The following is a 23,941-nucleotide window of genomic DNA, read 5'->3' on the forward strand; positions in this document are numbered from 1 at the left end:
CCGGTAGTAACGCAGCTCTGGATCTCGACGAGCGTGGATATCGCGTTACCCCACCGTTCCGACGTTCTGGCCGACTCGGCGTAGACGTTAGTTTGTTTACAAGGAACTCGTCGCGCGACAGACATTGTACGTTTAATTTAACTCTCGTAATTCGTCACCGCGTTTCGAGCGAGTCGTCGAGCTTCGTTTTCCTACGTCCGTTATTTCGGTACCCTTGAAACGAGAATAGAATATCGACGGTGTACAAAGACGCGCCAACAATGTATTTCGCGATGTATCCGAACGGCTACGGATACCTTTTCGAAGGTTGTCGTCGACGCGTCGGGTCTACTCTTTAATTTTCTCGGCTTCTTCTTTTTACGACCCTCGAGAATACAGTTTCCACGGCCAGGAACGCCGATCCGGCCGGAATTAAATTCCAATCTCGCGTTTACGAGCCGTTTACGACGATTTCGGGCCGGATAGAGCCTTACGGTGTTGTTCGCTCGGCGACACGAGTTTCGTGGAACGCGAGTCGTTCCTAAACCGGAACGGATATTTTCATCGAACGATGATCTTTTCGTCGGTGATCGACGAACGATCGGGGAAACGTTAACCGGTTCCCCTTCCGCGAAGATTTTACGCCTTCGATCGATGAAACGTTCCAAGCTCGCCTCCGGGCAACCGACGTGGTCGTTCCTCCAGAAAAATAACAGATTTCCGGGGGAGAGTATTAAATTCCGACGGGGAATACCTTTGCTCGATCTTGGTCACGTATCTTCGTGACGCTAAAAATTCACCAGATTTCGTCCGCGTAGCTTCCCCTCGTTTGACCGTTATCCATTTATCACCCCGGTGTCCGATGAACCTTTTTCGGAGGGAATATTTTCGTCGTCTCCGCATCGCGGATGTGTTTATCTCGTCAACGGGAGTTCCAAGGAGAAACCGTCGTTTATTTCTTCATCCCCTCTGAGCCAGCCGCGCGAACGTGCCTTTTACGGCGGTAATTAATTTTGTTTTTCGCTCCGGCGACACGAGAGCGCCGCGCGGAACGTTCGTCTCGCACTTTTACGCAATCTCGGTTCCCGCGTCGTGGAAACGCGAAATGTTTAACGAAAGCAAACGGTACCCGTTTACGGAAAGCGACTCCACGAAAGTAAAACTCCGAGATTACGAGGACGGTTGGTAGCGCATGTTGCGGCTAAAGTTTCCAAACTCGCGTCCCAAACGCTTCCTCGTCGAATCTACCGCCAGACGGTGGCCAAAGATTTTTCATTTCGTTCGCAAAGTGTAACGCGTTCGCGGGAACGGTTACGAGAGCGTCGCGGTTCCGCTCCGATTCGTTCCCTTTGTTCGAAGCACGAGCCGATTGTCCGACGCGATTACGAGATCGTTCGAAATGTTTCGATCGCACGAAGCCATCTACCCGATCACCGCGTTTCATTGCCGCGAAGAACATCCTCGTTCGGTTCGAATCGACCAGGAACTTTCGTTCTCCTCGTTTCGTTACGTATCGTAACGACGAATGCTAAACACGTTCGGTAACGATGAATAGGAAGTACCGGGCACTTCGGCTCCTTTCAAGACTCCTTTTGCGCGCTCACCGCGCACGGACGACGGATCTTCTCGAAACGAAGAAACCTCGTTTGCCTTTTTACCACCCTCTGGAATGCATTCAACGAGTCCGCGCATCGTTTCGAAAGCAACGCCTCGAAGCCCCGTTCGAAGCCGCGATTGTACGCCGTACAGCGAAATGTGAACGCAAACAAAGCGGACGATCGATCGTCGCTTCTTCGCAGGAGTGGCTGGCGATGTTTGGATCGTTCTACGCTCGCGACGTACGGAAAAGTTGCGGCTGCCATGATTAATGAGCGCAAAGCAAACTGTTGCCGTTTAATGCGCGCCCCCGTTTTGCGCGAATACGCGACGAGACCGCGCGCGTGCAACAAATTGATACCGTTCTTGAAACGCGCGATGTATTTTTCTTTCGGTTCGATCGTGACCGTTTCCACGCGGCTTCCGTTCCGCACCGCTCGAAAAATACGCGTTTACCTCGTCACCTCTCGAAAGAATAATACATTCTATTTGGGGAAAAGGGCGGAACGAAGATTAAAAAAAAAAGTAGAAAAAGACACAAGAATCAACAACGAGAAACGTCCGTTCTTGATCCTTTCGCGAACTTTGAAATATGGCAACAAGTAGCTTCGCGCCACTGTTCGACGAAAATATTTGATCGGTTTTAATCGGTCGTTCGCGCTCGAAGAACGAACGCTTTGACGATTTTAATATCGCCCGGAGGTACCGATCTTGGCACTGAACGTAAATACAGGTCAGATTGCAACCGAAGCGGTTGTATCTTTCAAAGGAGTGGTCAAGTTTTTCTTTTTACGAGAACATCCAGCTGAATTTTTTACCGAACTTTAACGATTTGCACGTTCAGCGTCGTACTTCCGCGAGTGAATTTCATCCATTAATTATCCTTCGTTCGTAGCTAACTGAAACAGAGACGAGATACAGAATAGACGTTTTATCGTACGGAACTTGGTATGGCGCAATCTGGAACACCGACCTCGTTTTCTACGAATGATACCGTAAACGACATCTATGTTTAAAAACGGTGACTCTGTGAACTATAATCGGAATCACCGAAATCTGTAAAGGTAGCGAACGTGTAAGTTTTTGGTTCGAATGATACCGTTAGCGACATCTGTGTTTGAGAACGGTGACTCTGAGAACTATCGTCAGAATCACCAAAAACGATAAAGGTATCGAACGCGGAAAGTTTTTCGAAGAAAACAAATCGATCGAAACACGTCAAACTGACTTTCATACTCTCGCGTTTCGAAAGCTTTCTATGTTCGTATTAAGAAACTGTTCTAAATTCGCAACCAATTAGCTCGGTACTACCTGCAACGAAGAATTGTCGTTCGTCGCTAGTAATACCGATTACCACGTCTCACCACGTGGAGGTTGCTACAAGCCGAGACACGAAGGAGAGAGATGGAATCAAAGTTCCATCGATCTCTCTCGACGTGCGATACAAACGAAATTACCAAACCGAGGAGATGGAAGGAATCAAAGTTCCTTCGATCTCCTATTTCAATTCTGTCGAGCAATTACATTGAGAAAGATGCGACGCAAATCATGGAATTGGTTCTACTCGATCAGTATCGTTTCCTCTTTTTGTGGTCTATTTCCCCCTGCAACCCGCCACGAGTTACGCAAGCGTAGACACGACTAAGGATGTTTGCAAAAAGGATCTTCCTAATTTCGGCGATAGCTAAGGAGTCGTATAAATACAAGGAATAATCGAAAAGTGAAGATGAAAATCAAACAAATTATGTTACTAAATTGAACGGTGATGACATTCTTAGCATAAAAATAAAATTTGCCATTTTACGTTAAGCCAAATGAATAATTGTACGGAATATTTTGTACACTATAAAAGGGTTGTATGGTTTTTAAAAATAGTAATTTATTCTTAAGAAAGGTATTATATAAAATGAATGTCATTTTATTGCTAATGAACCTTATTATATTTACAGTGAAAGAAACTTCAGAAATTTTTTACAAAAGGTGCTCTTTTATCAATTTCAATGGTTTCGATATATATTGCATTTGCTTTTAACTATCTTGAATATTAAGCGCAAGCGCCGATTATTTATTGCATCGGAGTAGTCAGAAATATACCCCCTGAATATGTATCAAAATCGCTGAAATTTATATAGAAGCCTTCATTGTAAAAAATTACCGAAATTTCTAATTATCACAGTAGTAACGATTTTGTAAATACTAAAACATGCGACTACTCGATTAACACAATTTTGACTGAATCTAATTAAGTACGTGGATCTACCTTATCACGTGTAATGCAAGTTGTTAAAAAAATATTGCTAGAGATTTAAAATAACTTCCTACTCTTTGTTTACAACAATCATGTGTTGATGATAAACTATTGTGTATACATATAACATCCTTAAAATACATGAAATTTTTTAATTTTAATTTCTGGCGTCTGCTTCTACTAAGATAATGAGGCACTTGATTATGGTTCAAATAATACTTTGAAAGTACATTTACAAACAAACAATTCAAACAACGTGTTCATTTTATGTTAGTTTGATATTTTCACAATTATTTCGGTGCTGCCCTGCGTTATCTTAATTACAACAAGACGATACGCAGTAAGAATTGGAAAATATGTCAACCTTATAAACTTTGAACTTCGATGATAACAATCGTTCATTATCCGACAACCACTCTGATCGTAATATCCTTTCTTTCGTCCTAAAATTTTTATAAGCAGAAGTACAATAATCATCCACCGATAGTAGTAATTTCGTCGTTGTCAGTTTTTGGCAATAAATTTTCATTGTCTTCTCCTTTCAAGTTCTCTCGAATCAACACGAAAATACCGATGAAAATTATTATAAAACCAATGCCAGCGATACCGAAGCATGTTACGCTACCCAAAGATTGTAGAATTATGACAAATTTCACTGTTTCGGCATAACTCGAAGTTAAACGAGCTTCTTGTGTGAACCATAACATTGGTACAAATATTTTCTTGAGATTCTTGAACATGCTGAAAATACAATTTTCGAAATGGATTTAAATATAAAATTCATTTCATAAAGTCTTGTTATTTCTTCCGACTCAAGTACTTACGTCATATCTTTGTCAGGTTGAATCAACAGATTTAATTGTAACTGTGCATTCACATTTAATGGGACACCTGTTTTCTAGAAAAATGAGTAGCCGTAATGTAACATGTGCTATTTACCCATTGTTATTTATTGTCTTGAGATAATTACCGGTTCGATGGATATTGAGAGTTCGTGTTTCTTTTTATCAGGCTTCATGCCTTCAATGTTGTTTATATAACTTTCATCTGCTAAATAAAAATGCGGTGAACTAATGAACGCCGGTGCACCCCACTTACACGACGAAATATTTAATGCGCCAGATGGTATGCATTCTGTTTGGCAGTAACACCGTCGCGATCGTACTTTTGTGCCATTGTCAAAAAGAGTATCATCGTTGGTGTATCTAAAGCCTCTTAATCCTTCATATTCCGTTATGTTTTCAAACACTGCTGTCATACTCCTATTAAATAAGTAAAAAAAATAAGAAGAATTAAAATGCATGTCCAATTTCTTTAATCTTTTATATTCTTAAGAAAAAACTGTGTTTACGTGCAAATATCGGATACAAAGAAAGAAATAGTTTTGTTATCTTGTAACGGTGGCCACAAATCACCATTTGTTCCTGTTACATTTGCACATTGGTCAGGATAGTAATTAACTGTTTTTTCATAATTCCAAGATTTAAGCATTCCTAATTCCATGATATTGGACGTACCAGTAAGCATGTTAAATGTTCCATCGTATGATGCAGAACCATTTCTCTGAGGAAATTAGAATACTATTAAATGGATTTATTAGAAGGAACTTCTGTTTTTGACATTTTCTCTTTAATAATACCACAGAAATCGAGCTCACCTCGTAAAACCAACCAAATTTATCCATTGGAATCTTTGTAAGGTTTAATTTTCGAGCAATTTTTAGCATAACATCGTCGTAACCCTCAAAGAGTAACTCGTTTACAGTCTTGGTAATTACTAATTGTTGTCCTATTGCACGCATAACTCTATCTGCTATATCACGAAGGAATGGTTTTTTGTTTCTCAATGCGTATGCAACACTCTGAAAAAATATAAACAAAGAAAATATATTTTAATATATGTACAATTATTGTTATCTAAGTAACAACAATATATAGAAATACGTACAGCAGTAACTGGATTTATATTAGTTACAGTATTCGATAAACTTCCTACTGACAAAAATTCATCAAAATGCCATACTCTCTTTCGTTGATATGTTATAGTGTTATTTTCATTCCAGGTTTGGTGCACCTTATAATCAACTTCTCTGTAAAAGAAAAAATGTTACTTGTAACAATATTAACAAAAATCACAATGCTTAATGTATATATGTTACCTAAATACGTATGGACCCATTTCCTCAAATTTTGGTTTCATTCCATTAGGTGAAGTAAATACCTCTGGATTAGTCAAATTAAACATATAGAGTTTTAAATACATAGGAATTGGAGTCTCTTTCCAAAGTTCATAGTTTGCGGATGTTGGTGTCAAAGTCAGTTGCTGGAGCAAAACAATATATATGTCAATTAGACACTAATTAGAAATTTGGAAGAATGTCACTGTGATGCTTACCGACTCCAAGATTGATGTATAAATTAAGGACCAAAGTATTCCTGTAGTTAATCCAAAAACTGCTATTATTACTCCTACTACGAGTATAATAGTAATCTTCTTCCAACCTTTCATCATTTTACTTGATAATTTTGACCTGAAAAAATATAAATATAACATTTTTAAGTATTCTTGTCCCATTATTTATGCACATAATAAACTTAATGACATACTTGACACAGTTTTTCAAATCACACTTTTCAAAGAATACAGTAAAATTGAGAACATTATTTAAGTAGACAAACTTTTTAAAAATAATTTTGAAAACTTGAATTAAAATTTGTATCGATATCACATTTTTTAATTGATCGTTAATTTTTTTTTAATGATAAATTTACATGCTGCGGTCTTAACAATATACTTTGTAAACAGTTAAACACGCAATGTTTAATATTTGTAAACATGAAATTATTTTAGTGGCCTGCCTAAATTTAAACAATACGTGACATATGTGCTATTATTAGTGGGCAACACGGTCAGAACAAGGACGAGATTTTGTTACGTTTTATTATCTTTCGTGTAATTATGATATAATGCCGAATATATCAGAAATGAATGCCAAAGCGATAAAAAAAAAAATTGAAAACATTGTCTGCATTAATTCGAGTTTAATTTTAATTAGTGATTAATAGCAAAAAGTACTAGAAGGAAAGTTTGTTTAAACAGAAAAAAGGAAGGACCGTAAAGATCTTTTATATACAGTTGACAAATCGACACAGCTTCTGCGCATGTGATTGGTACATAGGCGCGAATTTTTGAAATCTTACCACAATTTGATGTTTTGCTGTGCATTCTAAACAGCAGAAAAATTACACGGTATTATAGGTAAAATTAAAAAAATATTTCTTTAATTTGTTCAATTAAATTTTCTGTTATATATTTCATTGGATAACTTATCTGTTATCGATTTTAATTTTATTTAAAATTATAAATACCAACAATCTGAACAAGATTGTGTTACCTATTTATCATTTACTTAATAACAGTACACCATACGGACGTAACCGTATTTTCAAAATTAATTTTATCGGACACGAAAACTTCTATAAAAGAAATTAATTCTTAAGTCTCTTCTGATATTTTTCTACCATGGATTTTAGTAGTACCTTTGTAGTTTCCAAATCGTTGCGTACCTCGTATGTTTTAGAGTTATACCAACTTGCGATACTTTAATTTGCTATGAAAGTGAAAGTGAAACTTTTCCAGACGATTACCTAAAAGAGAAGCGCAGTACAATGTACTTGAGAAATAAATTTATATCTCTCTAAAAATGAATTTTTCTAAGTAACACTCAACTCCCGAGATTGAACAAATGATCTAAGGGTTTTAAGTACCAACTGCGTGTAAACGTAAGCATCGATAAGCGGGTAGTTTATTTCTACAATTAACTTGGATAGCTTCGCGATCGACATATGTATACGGATAAAAATGTCTTTTATATTATTGTAATTTTATTCATCTGCATATTGTTCACTTGTATCTTATACATTGAATTATGGATCATCTTTGATTTATTTTGTTGCTCTGTGTCAAACGGATCGTATCGTACATGAAACAAGTGGCACTTTTATCGATAATGAATCTTGTAATTTATATTATCGACTGTACGTCCATAATATTTTTGAATCTGTATCAAATCGTAGTCATATCTACGTATGTTCCGATTCTTCTAATTGTTTACGTGCCAACGAATTATAACTGGGCGTTCTTGCGCCATCGTATTTAACGATCAGCAGTAGATTGTACGATTTCGATATCCAACGAGATCATTGGATAAAATCAAATCGAAAAAGCGAAGTAGAGAAAAATGTCCGAGATTTACATAGTAAGAAATTTATTACCACGTAATGGACAAAGTTCAAGTTCTCACTGAACTCGAGATTTATTAATTACGAAACAAATGTAACAGTACTAAATACGAATAATGGAGAAGACTTGAAAGTACTAGTTTTAGCGTATTAACGTAATTACACATTCATATTTTGTTTTATTAATTATAGTAATTCAGACACTGAAAAAAACTAATTTGCCGACTTCAAAGCAATGATTTCATCGTTTCTGTGTTCACCTCGTAATGATTAATCATTACGGCGAATAAACGCAGAACTCGTTACAAAGGCAAATGTGTCATTTAACTCCCCCCCCCCCCCCCCCCCCCCGCGAAATTCGTTTTTATCGCGTTTTTATCGAAAGTTTGTGGCATCTAAATTTACCTTCTAGATTATATTTCAAAAGGTAATTTCTTTGCCGAAAATGTTTAACGACGTGGAGCAATGTTGTCAGAATAGCACTGAAATGAAGTGACACTTTATCCAAGTGTATGTAAAAACATTGGTGAAAGTTGAGAGAAAGATCGGCATTTGCCATAAACGCATACAGGAATTTTATTAATCGGAAGGGAAACGCATCTTGTCCGAGCAAAAGAGAAGTCAGTGACTCTAGAATTGTACTTTACGTTCGTGCGTAGGCGTCGATTAAATTACATTTTAATACATACAACGTATCATACGCAAGGATTTTTTCTACGTTTTCTTTTTTTATAATAATACGAAAGATTCTTCGATTATACGGTCACGTATCTTAAAATGGTCGCCGGTATGTCTTTATTCGACTAATTATATTAAAAAAAATTAAGAACGCGTATACGAGTACCATTACAAGCGGAAACCCGGCCGATCGAAGTTACCGCTCGCATAAATCGGGTCGTATCGTTTTAATTACAAACCTGGCTGTCAGCTGATTAGATGATTTTTATTGGACGACCCGTTGTGGTACGTTACCGATGTTGATGCGTTACCACTAATCATAGACCGGCGCTAAATGATTAGAATGCACAAGAACGAAGTTGTCGCAGCCAATGGTAACGTGAACGCGGAAGATTACACGACTACTGGCCTGCGCGAACCTTCGCGGTCTGTTAAAGCAAGGCCGACTGAGATATTGTATGAAGAGGAGGGATCGGTGGGTGGTAGAGCAACTCATTCGTTAATGCGTGCAGACGCAGGCTTCCCTCTTTAGCAGTTCTATCGTGGACCTATAAAATGACTGAGTTTACGATGCGAATGCGACATTTTCGCTATTTTTGAAATTAAAAATTTTTAAGTACTAGTGCTGCCATGTTCGATTTCTTTTCTGTTTACTGGTAGAAAAATTTCAAATTTTAAATAGTACTTGGAAATCTTGGCGTTCTTTTAGAATTTTATTATCAATTAACGCAACGTAAATAGCATTGCACATTTACGAAAGAATTTAATAGTTCGACAGAGTCTCGGCTTAGATTTCCTGAACCACAGCGACGATACACTGTTCTTGTATGGCTTCTGTGTGACCTTCTTAGATACATTATGCTGCAAGATGGAAACATTGAAATTTTTGGGAAAACAACCGTATCATGTTTGTTCGATTGGTTGTTAAATCCTCACATCTTGAACCATGTTTCTGCAATATGCTTTAGTTGGAAAAAGTCCGATCTAAAAAACGAGAAAACACTTGGGTTTTTAATCGCTGATCAGTTATTCTTTTTTCTTTTTACTACAAACATCAGCAGGCAAAGTTGCTCTTAGGTATATAAGCTCCGCACCTCGGACCGCAGATACACTAGATGTTCTAAAAAAAATTGTACTGCATTATTATCGATCGATATTTTATTTTTATGAATGCGGGAACATGAATTAATGTCACTGTTATACATCAGTGATTAATATTTTTTTGTAACTTTACGGGACAGAAATCCTGAATAATAAAAATGTATTACAGAAGTACACTCACTTGTTGCAAAATTTTATTTATCACGATTTTACTGTGAAAAATATACGATTGAACACTCAGGCTTTGTAAGCGAAACCTCGGTCGGTGCGTACAAACTTTACAAGGACGATGCAAGGAATAAATGCTACATTGGACCCTCATTAACAATGATCGGTAATTATAATACATACAAACAGTGCATAAAATATTCGCACAGATAGTAAAAAAGAAATACTGATACGTCTCAATAGAGTTCACAAATTTCGTTTTTTAGTCATGTTAATAGTTTAATTCTATGGTAGGAACGATAATAAAAACCTCAAGTTATCGCAACGTTGTTTGTGTTATTCATATCTTCTTGTAATTGTGTACGATCTCGTATTCTCGCACACATTAAACTGTATTCCAATACACCAATTCGAACATTCATTTCAGAAATTTCATTTTTCATTTTAGTAATAGTTCTTTTTATATTTATGAGTGGTGCTACAAACAAGTAGTTATTATAATTAATATATTATAGTAATGTCTTTTTTATACTATTTATGTATTACAAGATATTTCAAGATACTTACTTCCATCTGTCATACTTGATCCTCTTTCATCCATTTCTTTTTTCACATGTTCTAATTCTTCTGACAGTTTATTAAAAATTCTTGTTCTTTCTGTTACACCACCACTAACATCTCGATATTGTTCCTTAATTTTTGACAGTTCATCTTGAAGTGTTTGGTACTCTTTCAAAATAGGTTCAAGTTGTCTATTTAAATATGATTCTCTTGTTTTTATTTTATCTAAAGTATTTGATATATCAATGTGTAATTTATCTAATTGACTTTTGGTTCCAGTAAGGTTTGTTGCTATATTTGTACGGAATTGTTTCATTTGATCTATGTGTGATCTCCAGTCTCTTGAATCTAAAATGAATTTTTATGTTTCTCAATTTATTCTGTTATGCTTCCTTTTTAAACTTTTACCATATAATCTGTACCTGTTTTAATAGTTACTTTTAATTGAGGCAAAACTCTTTCCAATTCCAACTGCCATTCTTCTCTGTTTGTTTTAGATACCAAAATATCATCAGGCTTTTGTGTTTCATTCTAGAAGGAATTGTTGACAATTTACTTACAAGATTTCCGTATCTTGTAAACTCGTACTTACAAAATTCTGTCCATAAAGTTTTGTAATATCATCAACGTGTAAAACATCTTCGTCCTCATCGTCATACTCAGCCATCATTTCTTCTTCCACCTTTTCTAAAATTAATTCTGCATCGTCGTCCTCTACATCAGGTTCATTACTTGGTTCATCAGGAGGTATTTCTACTCTAAACATATTGGTTTGTGTAAGACATTAAAATATTCTATCGTGAGTGTAACTTTTGTAAAATATAATTTAAGAAATTTACTTTTTCCACTGAAACTTTTGTATCTTCAATGCTTCATCCGCTAAGTTATCCAAAACATAAATAGCATGTTCTCCACTGCCTTGTTTAAGTTTATTAGGTGGGAATTCTACTGGTACATTAATGTCCCTTAAATGATCTAATATTATAGCTATTGTAGAGTTAGGATCATCCGACTCTTGTGGAGGTGCAAAATTTCTGCCACATTTCCTGACTAACCATGCAGCTAACGATGTAAAAGTATAAAATTGTTCTCCTGGATTTGTCTGCATTACAAAATAATTCCTATATTTTAAAAAAACATTTTTTTTATAAATTTGTAAAACATAAATTTTAAAGTTTTATGTACAATTGTTATATCTACCTATTTATAGCTTTTATTTTAAATTCTGATAAAAATTCTGTATCATAATTTAACAATTTCAACTTTTCTAATAAATCCTCCATTCTGATATACATAATGTAAGAAGCGGATGGAGAAGATCCATCTTCTATAACAATCTTTGGTGCATCTCGAAACATGTCTGTAATTATGATGGTATTGTATGATTATCCATGCTGGTGCAAGTAATAAATAGAAGTAAGTGCAAACGGTATTTTTTTATTGATGCATTTATATATTTTTTACCTCCTGTTTTGTACTATCTCTGGAAAGGTTCATATATACATGTACGATTTATTTATATCTGCAAGTGTAACACAAAGTCTAGTGTATTAAGTGAACGTCTTGTAAATGCTCATTTTAATTATCTGAATTTTATACTTCAACTCATCGATCCTTTTGATTGGCAACATATATACAGATATAAGGTTTTTCTGTTTAAATGTCATCAATAACTAGGGATATTCGTTTTAGTTTGTAAAAAAATTTTGCTTCACTGCGACGTAACTTCTTAAGCAGTCTGAATAGTTGGTAGCGCCGTGAGTTGTTCATTTTGTTGATTTTGACAATCGGTCACATTCAGTTTTCTGCTAAGTTTATTGAAATTTGTATGTGTAAAGCATTTCGGGTGTATTAATCTACAAGGAAAACATCTTTAAATGATCAGATTTGATCCTAATGTAATTTAACATCTACTTATACTAATAGATTATTAGAATGTGTCTACTGTCCGAGCCGTTGTTGTTCGTACTAGCTTTAATCGAAACCGGTTCAGTACTTTTTCTTCTGGTGTATTTTGTATCCTTTTAATGTTCCATAATCAAATTGGAATTTATGCAATTACTTTTATCTTATTTATTCAACTTATCACTCAAGAGTTGAATTCTATATGCTTATTATTAGAAGAACAGATCTAGGGATTTCAGTAATATACCGTTTGTTTTTATGCTGCTGTGATAATAATAGCGCCATATTTAATTTTCCGAAGTGTGTAGGTGTTTCTTATTTACTTACGATAAAAACCCGTACAATTATTTTCCTTATCTCCATTATACAGGTTATAACTTTATCAGACTTAGAATGTGACTATTTGAATGCTCAACAGTGTTGTTCAAACTTAAACACGGTAATTGCGTTGTATTTTTGTCAATGTTAACAAGTAATAATAAATCAATTAAAAGTAACTGTATAATAATTACTTACATACTATTATTTTTAGATAAAGTTGTTTAAAAATTTATGTATATCTGATTGTATAGCAATTTATTAACTTTAAATTATAATATTTTACAGTGGGTGGTACCAAAGCTTGTAGCACATTCGTTCTTAGAATTCTTGTTATTAACACATAGGCAATTGATATTGTGCTTGGTAAATTTACCGATGACACTATGGTTACTTTATGAATATTTTGGAGTACCCAAGGGTAACATGGGAGTTTATGATCCTACAGAGATTCACAATCGTGGACAATTAAAGAGGCATACGAGAGATTGTATGATTTACCTTGGATATTATCTTATATTCTTTTTTATTTATCTGTACTGGTAAGTATATTTTATATGATTGAGTCTACATTAGAGACGAATGACTATTGCAATCCTTTTTCACCTTTCAGCATGATTATTGCATTATTAAAAGGAGATCCAATCAATAGAAATGAAGCAGATATGGTGGAATCCAATTTGGCATAATATTAATAATATTTAAACTTTTATATACCTTTTGTCTTTTATTTTAGTCAGTCATTTTTGACCATTTATTTATTTTTATGTTATCAATACCAAATGAAACTTTGTTAAGATATGCATAAAAGAAATTACAGTGTACAATCACATTTATTTTTAACATGTACCATTCATATCTCTCTAAGGTTAGAGATTTCTCGACTATAAGACTTCCAACAGATTGTAGAAGCTTCTGTCAATTCAACTGTAATTACATGCTTATATTGTAGGCGATAAGTGCGCGAAATGAACTTCAATTTTGCAATTATAAATGCATAGATAACACAGGAATTGTAAAAAAAATAATAACACAGTAACAGTTGTTTAATATTATTACAATCCCCTTTATTATGTGTATTCAGTATAAAAGAAGAATCACATTTACATTTATTAACATCATTCTCTAAATAATAAACGGCTTAAAACCTTAACCATCGCGGTATCATCGAAGTGTGGTAAAGTACTCAATGGCTCGTTTATTCACCGAGCGTTAAATCAAATTGACTCAAGCTTAATGGTTGCGGGACGATATTGGATCGATTTAATGGACTCGGTGCAGTTGATTAGTTTTTTCTGCGTGGAGGGTGTATATTTATTTTTAGCCAAGACTAAAATTAGATAGTAATAAAGTAATGCGACCAGATTTACGAATCTCCAATGCGGGACAGTATAAACTGAAACGTAACCCCTCCACCTTCGCACTAGAGAAGAGTATCAAACATGCAATCGATTATTGGTATTTTCTAAAATTTATATTTATTTTTTTTAATGTATTAGTGTATCGAAGTATGAAAAATTAAATCAAATGTCGAATTATTTTCTCACGATTAATCATATTCTCTTACATTCTATCGTATATTTCGGGACATACTGTGTATCGTAAGCATTTTTAATAGGTGGTAAATATGTAGAAAATATGAGCAGAATCGAAATCTGCGAATCACTTTGTAACTTGTGTTAAAAAAACATAAGATTCGAAAGGAAAAAATAAAGGTTGGCTTTTTCGATATTGATGCAACCAATTAAACGAAAAAGAAACATACTCCTGATGAACTGCAAGATCAGAATAGAAGATCGTTAAGCGGCGGATATTCATTGAATATCAAGGTTCGTCGCGTTAAAATCAATTTAAGCGCGACGAAGCGCACGTGTAGTGCGTTCTGGCATAATCCGCTGGCGGCTTTGAATACAGTGTGAGCGCCTCCTGGCGACCAGGGTAACGGTTGACGGATGACGGGTGGCGGGTGTCCGTGCTCGGATCTGCTCGGATCGTCTTCGGTAGGGCGCGCGGAAGGATGCTTTTCTGGACCAAGAAGTGAGTGCGCGAGTGCTCGCGAGTACGAAAACTTTCGCGGTGCATATTAATTGCGAAATCCTACTTGCCGCGTACCGACGTAAACGTGTTGCTGAATCGTTCTCATCCTCTTCTTTCTCTCCGTTCGCAATACGTTGACAGTGATACAGAAGTCCCGTGACTATTGTTTTCTGTTTGAAACTGTTCGTTCAACCGGGACTGTTACTGACGTTGTCGATGTGCACCGAAAACACGACGTATCTCTTGTCAATACTCGCAAGACGTTACCCGCCAGAATTTTGCGACGACGGCGACGACGACGACGTCGTCGTCGAGATACGGTCGCGTCATTTGTCACGGATGATCGAACAACAGCACCTATCGAGGTAAGGTGATTCACGAGGTGCGCCTAATGCTTAAGAAATTCTCGATGAGGCTTACGTCGACGTCGCCGCCGCCGCCGTCGTCGTCGTCGCCGTCGTCGCCGTCGCCGTCTTCGTCGTCGTCTTCGTCGTCGTCGCCGTCGTCGTCGTCGTCGTCGTCGTCGTCGTCGTCGTCGTCGTCGTCGCCGTCGTCGTCGTCGCCGTCGCCGTCGTCACCGTTGTTTTCGCCGTCATCGTTGCCACTATACTTACCATCGTCACCGCCGCTATTGTCGTTGCTGGTGCCATCATCATTGCTGTCGACGCAATCGTCATCGTTCCATTCACCGTTGCCGCTGTCACCGACGTCGTTTTCGTTACAGCCGTCATCTTCATTTGGGTTATCAACGCCTTTGTGCTTGTTATCGTTGACACTGGCATAAACAGCCTGCATCGCTTGCCATTGTCTCTACGTAAGTCTGGTCGCAATATCGTTCAAACAGGATGGCGGGTAACAAGACAGGTAGTGTCTTGCAATTTAGACCAGTTGAGGTCTCCCAACAGTTGCAAGATGGAGAAAAGTTTGTCAAGTGGGATGAGGTATGAGTTATATGTGAAATATTAATTGAAGATTATAGTATACTTAATTTTTAGTTCAAAAGATGTGTCATTATTTTGGACATTATATTACTGTACAGGATTCTGGTATAGCAACTCCAGTAACATTGAGAGTAGATAAGTTTGGATTTTACCTGCATTGGGTGGATCAGCACAATGAAATGGAAATGTTGGATATTGCTATAATAAGAGATACTCGAACTGGAAGACATGCTAAAGTACCGAAGGTATTGAATTTCATTTCGTACGAATACAATTATAATACTTTGCATTGTTTTTGTTATTAAGTGTAGATAAGTCAGTTTACAATCGGTTCCGTAACAGCTTCAAGAGAAGCTGATCAAATACAATGTTTCCTTAGTTCAATGTATCATTGTACAGTGGGTATAAATGTTTAAAATTGAAGGTGTCTTAGCTTTCTATAATTATATCATGCTTTTGCGTAGATGCTAATGACGCACTGCACCATCGCATGATAATTATTGACAAATCTATAAATAGAATATTACCTACTTTATGTCCTCAATGTAGTCCAGTTTTTCTCAGTCACACCTATCTTTGTACACAATGGACATAATCGTTGTTGTATAGGAAGTAGAGCAAATTCTTATCTGTTCATTTTCCTATAAATCAATAATAAGCAGTTTATAAAGTGGCTTTGTGCATAGTTTCACTCTGCATCAATAGCTTATTGTAACACAAGCTATTGTTGCTAATATAATGTATATAAACTAATTTTATGTATGTATGTAAACTTTGTCGAGGTTGTGGAATCGGAACTTCAAAGTTATTTGTTTTGAATGGGTTTGTTCGAACAAAGGAATGGTTTTCAGGATCCTAAACTGAAATCTCTGGTGACGATGGGCTCTCAAGACTCTTTAGAAGAAAAGACAGTGACAATTTGTTATGGATCTGATTTTGTCAACATGAATTTTATCAACTTTTGTACAACACGTGCGGAAATCGCGCAACATTGGACAGAGCAAATTTTTCAGCTTGCATATAATTTAACTCTGCTCAATACCAGCACAACTATGTTCTTGCAGAAAGCACATACCAAACTTACTCTTACAGCAGATAAATCGGAAAAGATTCCTGTGAAGAAGTGAGCACACTTTGTATATATGTGTGTATTAAAATTAATATGCATATATACAGAAATGTGTATACTTTATATATTGTCATTTCAGCATAATAAAAATGTTTGCACAAAATAAAGAGGATCGTAAGCGCGTTGAGAAAGCGCTCGATATTTCGGGTTTTCCATCTGGAAAAGTGAGTATGATTTCTTGTAAAAAAATTGTTTAACGTTTAATGTCCATATTGTCTTTGTACATTGTACAATTTCATTTCTTTCGTTTTCAGAATGACGTAATATCGTTGCAAAAATTTCAATTCGAAGATTTCTTCAATTTTTATAAGTCACTTACTCAGCGCTCGGACGTTGAGAAAGTTTTCGAAAGCATTGTAGGCAATAACAAACGTAGATTAATGCCCGTTACACAGTTCGTTGACTTTTTGAATAAAACGCAAAGGGATCCACGTCTGAATGAAATACTGTACCCTTATGCAAACGAGGCGAGGGCAAAAGATATTATAAGTCAATATGAACCAAATAAATGTAATGCGAATCGGGGCCAGCTGAGTTTCGATGGTTTCCTGAGGTACTTGATGAGCGAGGATAATCCGATCGTTGCTTTAACAAAACTCGAATTGTCGGATGATATGGACCAACCGCTTGCGCATTACTTTATAAATTCTAGTCACAATACATACTTAACGGGTATGTAGTTTGTCCAATCTTGTCTTTCAACTGGTTCTGCAGGTATACCGAACGATATTCAACGTTTACGCAATATATTTGTAGGGCATCAAATTACTGGAAAGAGTTCCGTGGAAATATATCGTCAATGTCTGCTTGCCGGTTGTCGATGCGTGGAACTGGATTTTTGGAATGGAAAATTTGATGAACCTGTCATTGTTCATGGGTATCAATTCTATGAAAAAATTTCTATTTCAATATATATGTATAAATTTACATTATCGTATCCTTATATGGGAAAAATGTCTCTTTCAGATATACATTTGTACCTGAAATCTACGCGCGAGATGTAATCGAAGCGATTGCTGAAAGCGCGTTCAAAACGTCAGAGTATCCTGTCATTCTTAGCTTTGAAAATCATTGTAATCCAAGGCAGCAAGCTAAAATAGCTCAATATTGCAGAGAGCTGTTTGGTGAAATGTTACTTGACGCACCACTCGAATCTCATAAGGTATTTTTCAATACGACCTTGTGGACATTATTTCCGATGTAAGAGTTCGTAGATTGAAACCTGTTTCTTACTTAGTTGGAGCCTGGTCAAGAATTACCACCTCCAAATTTATTGAAACGTAAGATCATAATTAAAAACAAGAAGAAACATCATCATCATCATAAGAAACATAAAAAAAAGCAGCAAACGCCAGTTGCGGAATTTGAAGAGGGAGCTCAAGAAAACGAAGACAACGGAGTAGTAAATCAAGCGGCTGAAGGAGAAAATGGTTCAGCACCGGACGTTCCTAACGCCGAAGAAGATAATAATGATCAGCAAATCGGGAACGGAGATATCTCGCATCCCCCGATGTTGCAGCACAGACAAGGCAGCAAAGACAGTGCTCAAGATGACGATGGTTAGTAATCAAAGAGACAAATGACCATGAACGAGAACAACGTCGGATTCAAAATATTTACGATTTTAGAAGACGAAGAGGAATCGAGTACAGAAGAAGAAGAATCAAACGTCGAGGATATTAAATTAAGAATGGGTGATAAAGTGCCTGCACCTGATAAAGCAGCCAGTGCTAAAGAAACGGAAGCTGGAGCGGAAATTTCAGCATTAGTCAATTACGTGCAACCTGTTCATTTTTACAGTTTTGAATCGGCCGAAAGTACGTTTACTCTACTAACTATAAAATTTGTTTTTTCTTTCGTTTCACTTATTCATATAACGTACTATAATTTCATCGATATCGGCAGAAAAAAACCGTATGTACGAGATGTCGTCGTTCGACGAAAAACAAGCGACAACTCTTTTAAAGGAAAGGCCATTAGAATTCGTGAATTATAACAAGCATCAGTTATCAAGAGTGTATCCTGCAGGCACACGTTTCGATTCTAGTAACTTCATGCCTCAAGTATTTTGGAATGCTGGTTGTCAACTGGTCGCGTTAAACTATCAAACGCTTGGTGCGTCAACATTATTATCGATAGTATTTGTCGTTGTAAAAAGTGTTGCGTGAGCGGTAATCGTTTTAACTTTGCTTTTTGGTAGACCTCGCGATGCAATTGAATCTGGGTATTTTCGAGTACAATCAACGTAGCGGATATCTTTTGAAACCGGAATTTATGAGGCGAAGAGACCGTCGTTTGGATCCTTTTGCAGAATCGACGGTAGACGGTATTATAGCCGGAACGGTCCACATACATGTAATATCGGCTCAGTTTTTAACAGACAAAAGAGCAGGTACTTACGTCGAGGTAGATATGTACGGTTTACCAGCGGACACTGTGAGAAAGAAATTCCGCACGAAAATTGTACCAAACAATGGTATTAATCCTGTATACGACGAGGAACCCTTTATATTTAAGAAGGTGAAGTTTGACGTTAACTGTTCTCAAAAAACAATACATCCATTCGTGTAACAAAATTTCGTTCGTACGTTTATCAGGTCGTGTTACCTGAACTGGCAGCAATTAGAATCGCTGCTTACGAGGAATCGGGGCGTTTAATCGGCCACAGGGTGTTACCAGTAGTTGGACTGTGTCCAGGATATAGACACGTTGCTCTCAGAACGGAATGTGGTCAACCATTGCCGTTGGCAAGTTTGTTTCTACACGTTATCGTGAAAGATTATGTTCCGGACGGACTGAGCGAGCTCGCCGAAGCCTTGTCGAATCCGATCAAGTATCAGAGCGAAGTTGATAAAAGAGAGAAGCAGTTGTCCGTTCTTACGGATTGTTTAGAAGATCCGTCGGAAGAAGTCGATGTAAGGTTTGAAACGTTGAGAAGTTATTATACACTAACTGAGTGACATACTAAAAGGCGCGTACTAACATTTTCTAGGATAAGCCGAAAGTTAGCGAAGGAGCAAGTTCCTCTAAGCCACCTGTAAGTCCGTCGGTTAAAGATCGCCGACCAATGAGATCAAATTTATGTACTCATAAGTTTTCAAATATTTTGTTTCAGGAGGAAGCCGTTAAAACGAAAAGACTACAATCCGTAGGGGAGTTGCCGTTACTTGTTCCGACTACTACCAATGTGCACGGCAGGCAATCGATTGTCGCCGTGAACACTTCCGATGCCCAAGATGTCGAGGAGGGAACTCCAGTCCCTGCGATTTCAGTCGTCGAGTCCTCCGCGAATAAAAGCCCGGTTAATGCCAGCAGCAGTGAGTGTATATAATCGATTGTAATGTAAACGATCGAGTACGAACGTTAATTTCTGTTTCGTATTTGTAGCGAGCGACGAAATAATGGCGGAATCTTTAGAGAAATTAATGGAAAACAAACTCGTCAGGGAGAAGAAACTGGAGCTGGAGAAGAAGCTCGAATCGTTACGGAAGAAGCACGAGAAAGAGAAAATGAGGGTGCAGTCGCAAAAGGGCTCGATGGACGGTGAAAAGCACAAGTCAAAATTTTATGTGAGTCACAAACTGGTGAAACGACTGTCGAGCAGAAACATGTAAGTTATCGATCCTTTGTCAAAGGGCCTTCTCGTATGCGCGTTCCTCGCGTATATATTTATGGTTCCTATTGCAGTTTTTCCAGTGAAGTGGGTTTGAGCACGTTAGCTCTGGCAGAGTCGTCCGAGTGTACGGATTTGGAGAACCGCGAAGGAAACGGAGGAGCTCCGAAGGGACTACCTAGAAGTCAGAGCGAACGTTTACTGGCTGTGTGTAAAGCTCACGTTCAACAGGAACGCGAGCTCCAAGAGAAGTATTACGAAAGCTTGTTCGTCACCGTGGAAAAAGTGATGAAAACCTCGCAGTCCAACCAAATAAAGACATTGAGAGTGCTCTTGGAGCGAGAGACCGCGGATGTTATGAGGAAGCTGCAGGCTACGAGACACGGAGAGGTGGGTTTCGTGCTACTAATATTAGATCGTTAATTCGTTTTATGCCACTTACAACCCACGACATTTGCTGGGAACGACTTTCAACTTTTAGACGAATCTGCAATTCTCTGCGAACATAAACTTGATTATTCAAGATCGTTTAAAGGTCACATGGAATTCTTTTCGATACGAATTCATAATACCATACGATGGTAATATCCATTCTGCGCGCAGCGTTAACGACGTCTTATGTAATCTGTTTGTGTTCGATCGTAGGTGAAACAGTTGGCAAAGGTACACAAAGACAAAGCGGAGTTGGATCGTATGAAGAGGGAGGTCGCGAAGTCGACCGTCGAGAAGGGTGTAAACGAGTGTACTCGATTGGCTAAAATTTACGAGAAAAAGCGAACGGAGCTTGAACGGCAGCACGAAGATGTCAGGCAAAGGCTCGAAGAGGAAAGAGCCAAGGTTCATAAATTTATCGTCTCGTATTTATTCGATAGTTTCTTCGCTTTGTCCACGATTAGTATTACCCGTCTGTTCGTATTTCAGGTGAAGGCATCCTTAATGGCGGAGTACAGCAGTCGATGCAGCAAGTACGAGAGCGGAGAGTTGCCTTTGTCGCCATCGGGCGGCACCAGTATGCCGGAATCGCTCAGCGGGAATACGTATTGACTCAATCGATCGACGACTTAGCATTGCAAGTCTCGAAGTGACACAGTTACCGCGAAATCGCAGATCCACAGCGGTAAACAATTCTTACCGCGAGTGGGTGTCTGGCTCGCGAGAAATGATAAAATAGCGGATTGCGCGTTACTTCTCCGGAAAAGAGGAGTCGTGTGACGACGCCCGATAAGGGAATTGTGAAGTCTACGCTGTTACCTGTGTTTTGCTAACATAATTTTATCCACTTCCGTGAAAGTCTTTTTTGCAAACGTGTACAGCAGCATTTACGAGGATGGTGTGCGAGGTTCTAGACGAGTAGAACTCGTCTGCCCGCGGAGCATTTGATAAACGTCTCGCGCGCGCAAAGGATTTCTTCTGGAAACGACGTACATTAATCTGTATATCGATACGACGACGAGCAACGTTATAACTATCTACGATAGGGGTACGTATGTGCGAATCTGTGGATTATTATCATGTATATTAAACGTTTCGGAGGGTTAGGTCGCGTAACGCGTAACGCGTTGTAACGACGAATCTCCTATTTACTCGGAAGTCCTTGCTTCTTGGAAGATCGATGATACGTGGGTCGATCGATTCTTCGATCGATTGTTTTGATCTCAACACGAAGGACACGGCGCGCGTTGCGTTCGAAAGATGATTAAGAAGCAGGAAACAACAAAGTTCGCTCGTAGTTCGTTTCTTTCCGATTTCGATATTAATTTTTACGCACAGTATTAAACGCACCTGTTTTCTCATTACGCTCAAGACCGTCACCGCCAGTGTCGAGATTTCCGTAACGTTCTCGGAGTAAATTATTTTTCTCTCTCTCTTTTTCTTTTTTTTTTTTTTCTTCTCTTTTCGAACGAAAACTTCGGAAAAGCGCGAGTGTGAACGATCACGCGGAAGAGGTACACGATTCTAAATAAGAAACTAATCTTTCTAAGTGCTACTATTTAATCTTGTTATTATATGTATAAGATGTTATTTAATTAGCGAAACGATGAGCCGGGTCGCGCGTTCCAAGATATTATACTCGTAACGATGCAGGAATCGATCGATCGCTACATAATAATCGGACCTCAGGAAACACGAAACGTAAGAGAGAGTGTGAGATGAATCACGTTACGCTACGACGAGAGTGAAATCTCATTTTGGCCTAGAGGATAAGGATAATGGGACGCGTTGAGGTCGAGGATTCGGTTGGGCGCGTGCGTGATCTGATATATTTTCTGACTGAAAGTACTCCGTATAAAGACATTTTTTCGATACGTTAGCCTGTATCTTAAACGCTAAACGGTTCGTATTGTATAAAGAAAGCAAACCAAAAAACAAAAAAAAAAAAAAACAAAAAAAAACGAGGAAATACTAACGGGAACGTTTCCAACGTTTTTGTACCGTGGTTTCGGACCGCGGCGAAGTTCGCGGCCGAAGCGATACGATTTTGGGGCGAGCCTCTTTCTAGGAAGACAATCAAAAAAAAATGTTACGTCGTAACATTGTCCTTGTTGTTTCTAATCGTACGATATTTTAAGCAGCTCGATATTAGACACACACACGTACACACGCGCACATACACACACACATACACACGCGCACACTAGATATTACAAATTTAGGATTAAAAGTTGCACACTTGCGCATTGTGAATCTTTCTCGTGCGATCCATCCCGTTATTTATTTCGTATAACGAATCCCGCCGAGATGAGCGGGAAGTATCCGAGAATCGTGAGCTTTTTTCCAAAGTACGTCGTGTCAGAGATTCGGGTTCACCGACGAGATTACACGTGTATATATAAATACATATATATGCGTAAGCAACACGCACACGACACACGTACATACATGCGCAAGTAGAGCGTGATCATTGTCAACGCGAAGGAAAAAGGGGTACCTTTGTTGTTGTACAGGGTGTTTCAAAGTACGCGGTGGAGCCAAAAAGGAGACGATTATTCCTCACGGGAGCGAAAAACGAACGAATCGAAAATGTGTAATAAAATTTGAAACGATTCGTTGGATGTTGCAATAGTTGTGTGTCAAATTTGTATAAAATGTGTAGACGTAGCGTCGATACGATCGATCGCGGGTACATTGCATTCACGGTGGAAATACCGAACACTTTGCACGATTCGGCGATCGATCGATTAGAAAACGAAAGTCGTTTGCGACTCGTAGAGAGATTCGTGAAATCGAAATTTAGGTAAGCGCGCACCCGTATCTTCGAAGTGCACCTACGCGAAAGAAACAATGAATAGTCCACGGTTCGACGAGTTCTTTCAAAGAACGATCATCCGTTCTCGGCTTCCACCGTGCATTTTGGGACACCCTGTACACCGTCGTCGTTTACGTTGCGTCGAAGGGTTACGCTCAGATTAATTCCCTTCGATTTGG

At 37.9% G+C, this 23,941-nt stretch overlaps 4 protein-coding genes and 1 long non-coding RNA gene across 10 annotated transcripts; 2 read left to right on the forward strand and 3 right to left on the reverse strand.

The window, feature by feature from the left end:
* Window positions 1-3,435: 3,435 nt before the first annotated feature.
* Window positions 3,436-9,171, reverse strand: LOC143150040 (protein croquemort). 2 transcript variants are annotated; one of them, XM_076318037.1, is made up of 9 exons: window positions 8,982-9,171; window positions 6,218-6,353; window positions 5,982-6,145; window positions 5,771-5,912; window positions 5,481-5,684; window positions 5,175-5,386; window positions 4,794-5,085; window positions 4,648-4,721; window positions 3,436-4,564 (listed from the first exon to the last, which is right to left on the reverse strand). In XM_076318037.1, exons 2-9 carry the CDS (start codon window positions 6,332-6,334, stop codon window positions 4,297-4,299), a joined length of 1,473 nt encoding a protein of 490 aa, XP_076174152.1. In that variant the 5' UTR covers window positions 6,335-6,353; window positions 8,982-9,171; the 3' UTR covers window positions 3,436-4,296. The 2 variants fall into 2 exon arrangements, with proteins under 2 accessions (XP_076174152.1, XP_076174153.1); XM_076318038.1 differs by lacking the exon at window positions 8,982-9,171 and adding an exon at window positions 6,430-6,900.
* Window positions 9,172-9,219: 48 nt separating this feature from the next.
* On the reverse strand, window positions 9,220-12,259 carry Ift57 (intraflagellar transport 57). Of its 4 annotated transcripts, none has more exons than XR_012992923.1 (9): window positions 12,172-12,259; window positions 12,037-12,094; window positions 11,773-11,932; window positions 11,412-11,693; window positions 11,165-11,330; window positions 10,995-11,103; window positions 10,579-10,920; window positions 9,363-10,489; window positions 9,220-9,290 (listed from the first exon to the last, which is right to left on the reverse strand). XR_012992923.1 is itself a non-coding variant. In XM_076318042.1 (7 exons), exons 2-7 carry the CDS (start codon window positions 11,928-11,930, stop codon window positions 10,323-10,325), a joined length of 1,224 nt encoding a protein of 407 aa, XP_076174157.1. In that variant the 5' UTR covers window positions 11,931-11,932; window positions 12,037-12,176; the 3' UTR covers window positions 9,291-10,322. The 4 variants fall into 4 exon arrangements, 1 of the variants encoding a protein (XP_076174157.1); XR_012992922.1 differs by having other exon boundaries at window positions 9,363-9,603; window positions 9,679-10,489; window positions 12,037-12,176; XR_012992921.1 differs by having other exon boundaries at window positions 12,037-12,176.
* Window positions 12,260-12,350: 91 nt separating this feature from the next.
* Window positions 12,351-13,847, forward strand: Cnir (cornichon-like protein). Its single transcript, XM_076318047.1, has 4 exons — window positions 12,351-12,588; window positions 12,848-12,916; window positions 13,084-13,337; window positions 13,409-13,847. The coding sequence occupies exons 1-4, from the start codon at window positions 12,508-12,510 to the stop codon at window positions 13,482-13,484; spliced, it is 480 nt and encodes a 159-aa protein (XP_076174162.1). The 5' UTR covers window positions 12,351-12,507; the 3' UTR covers window positions 13,485-13,847.
* Window positions 13,848-13,851: 4 nt separating this feature from the next.
* Window positions 13,852-15,220, reverse strand: LOC143150047 (uncharacterized). Its single transcript, XR_012992924.1, has 2 exons — window positions 14,908-15,220; window positions 13,852-14,820 (listed from the first exon to the last, which is right to left on the reverse strand). It is a non-coding gene; the product is annotated as an uncharacterized LOC143150047 (long non-coding RNA).
* A 421-nt stretch (window positions 15,221-15,641) lies between these two features.
* Window positions 15,642-23,668, forward strand: Plc21c (Phospholipase C at 21C). 2 transcript variants are annotated; one of them, XM_076318029.1, is made up of 18 exons: window positions 15,642-15,773; window positions 15,872-16,018; window positions 16,625-16,896; window positions 16,982-17,066; window positions 17,157-17,574; window positions 17,659-17,779; window positions 17,869-18,064; window positions 18,140-18,461; window positions 18,531-18,719; window positions 18,808-19,017; window positions 19,103-19,422; window positions 19,500-19,817; window positions 19,895-19,939; window positions 20,018-20,219; window positions 20,290-20,512; window positions 20,590-20,905; window positions 21,161-21,352; window positions 21,437-23,668. In XM_076318029.1, exons 1-18 carry the CDS (start codon window positions 15,678-15,680, stop codon window positions 21,557-21,559), a joined length of 3,795 nt encoding a protein of 1,264 aa, XP_076174144.1. In that variant the 5' UTR covers window positions 15,642-15,677; the 3' UTR covers window positions 21,560-23,668. The 2 variants fall into 2 exon arrangements, with proteins under 2 accessions (XP_076174144.1, XP_076174145.1); XM_076318030.1 differs by lacking the exon at window positions 19,895-19,939.
* The last annotated feature ends 273 nt before the right edge of the window (window positions 23,669-23,941 follow it).

Source organism: Ptiloglossa arizonensis, chromosome 8, assembly GCF_051014685.1.
Source record: "Ptiloglossa arizonensis isolate GNS036 chromosome 8, iyPtiAriz1_principal, whole genome shotgun sequence".
NCBI classification, from domain to species: Eukaryota; Metazoa; Arthropoda; class Insecta; order Hymenoptera; family Colletidae; genus Ptiloglossa; species Ptiloglossa arizonensis.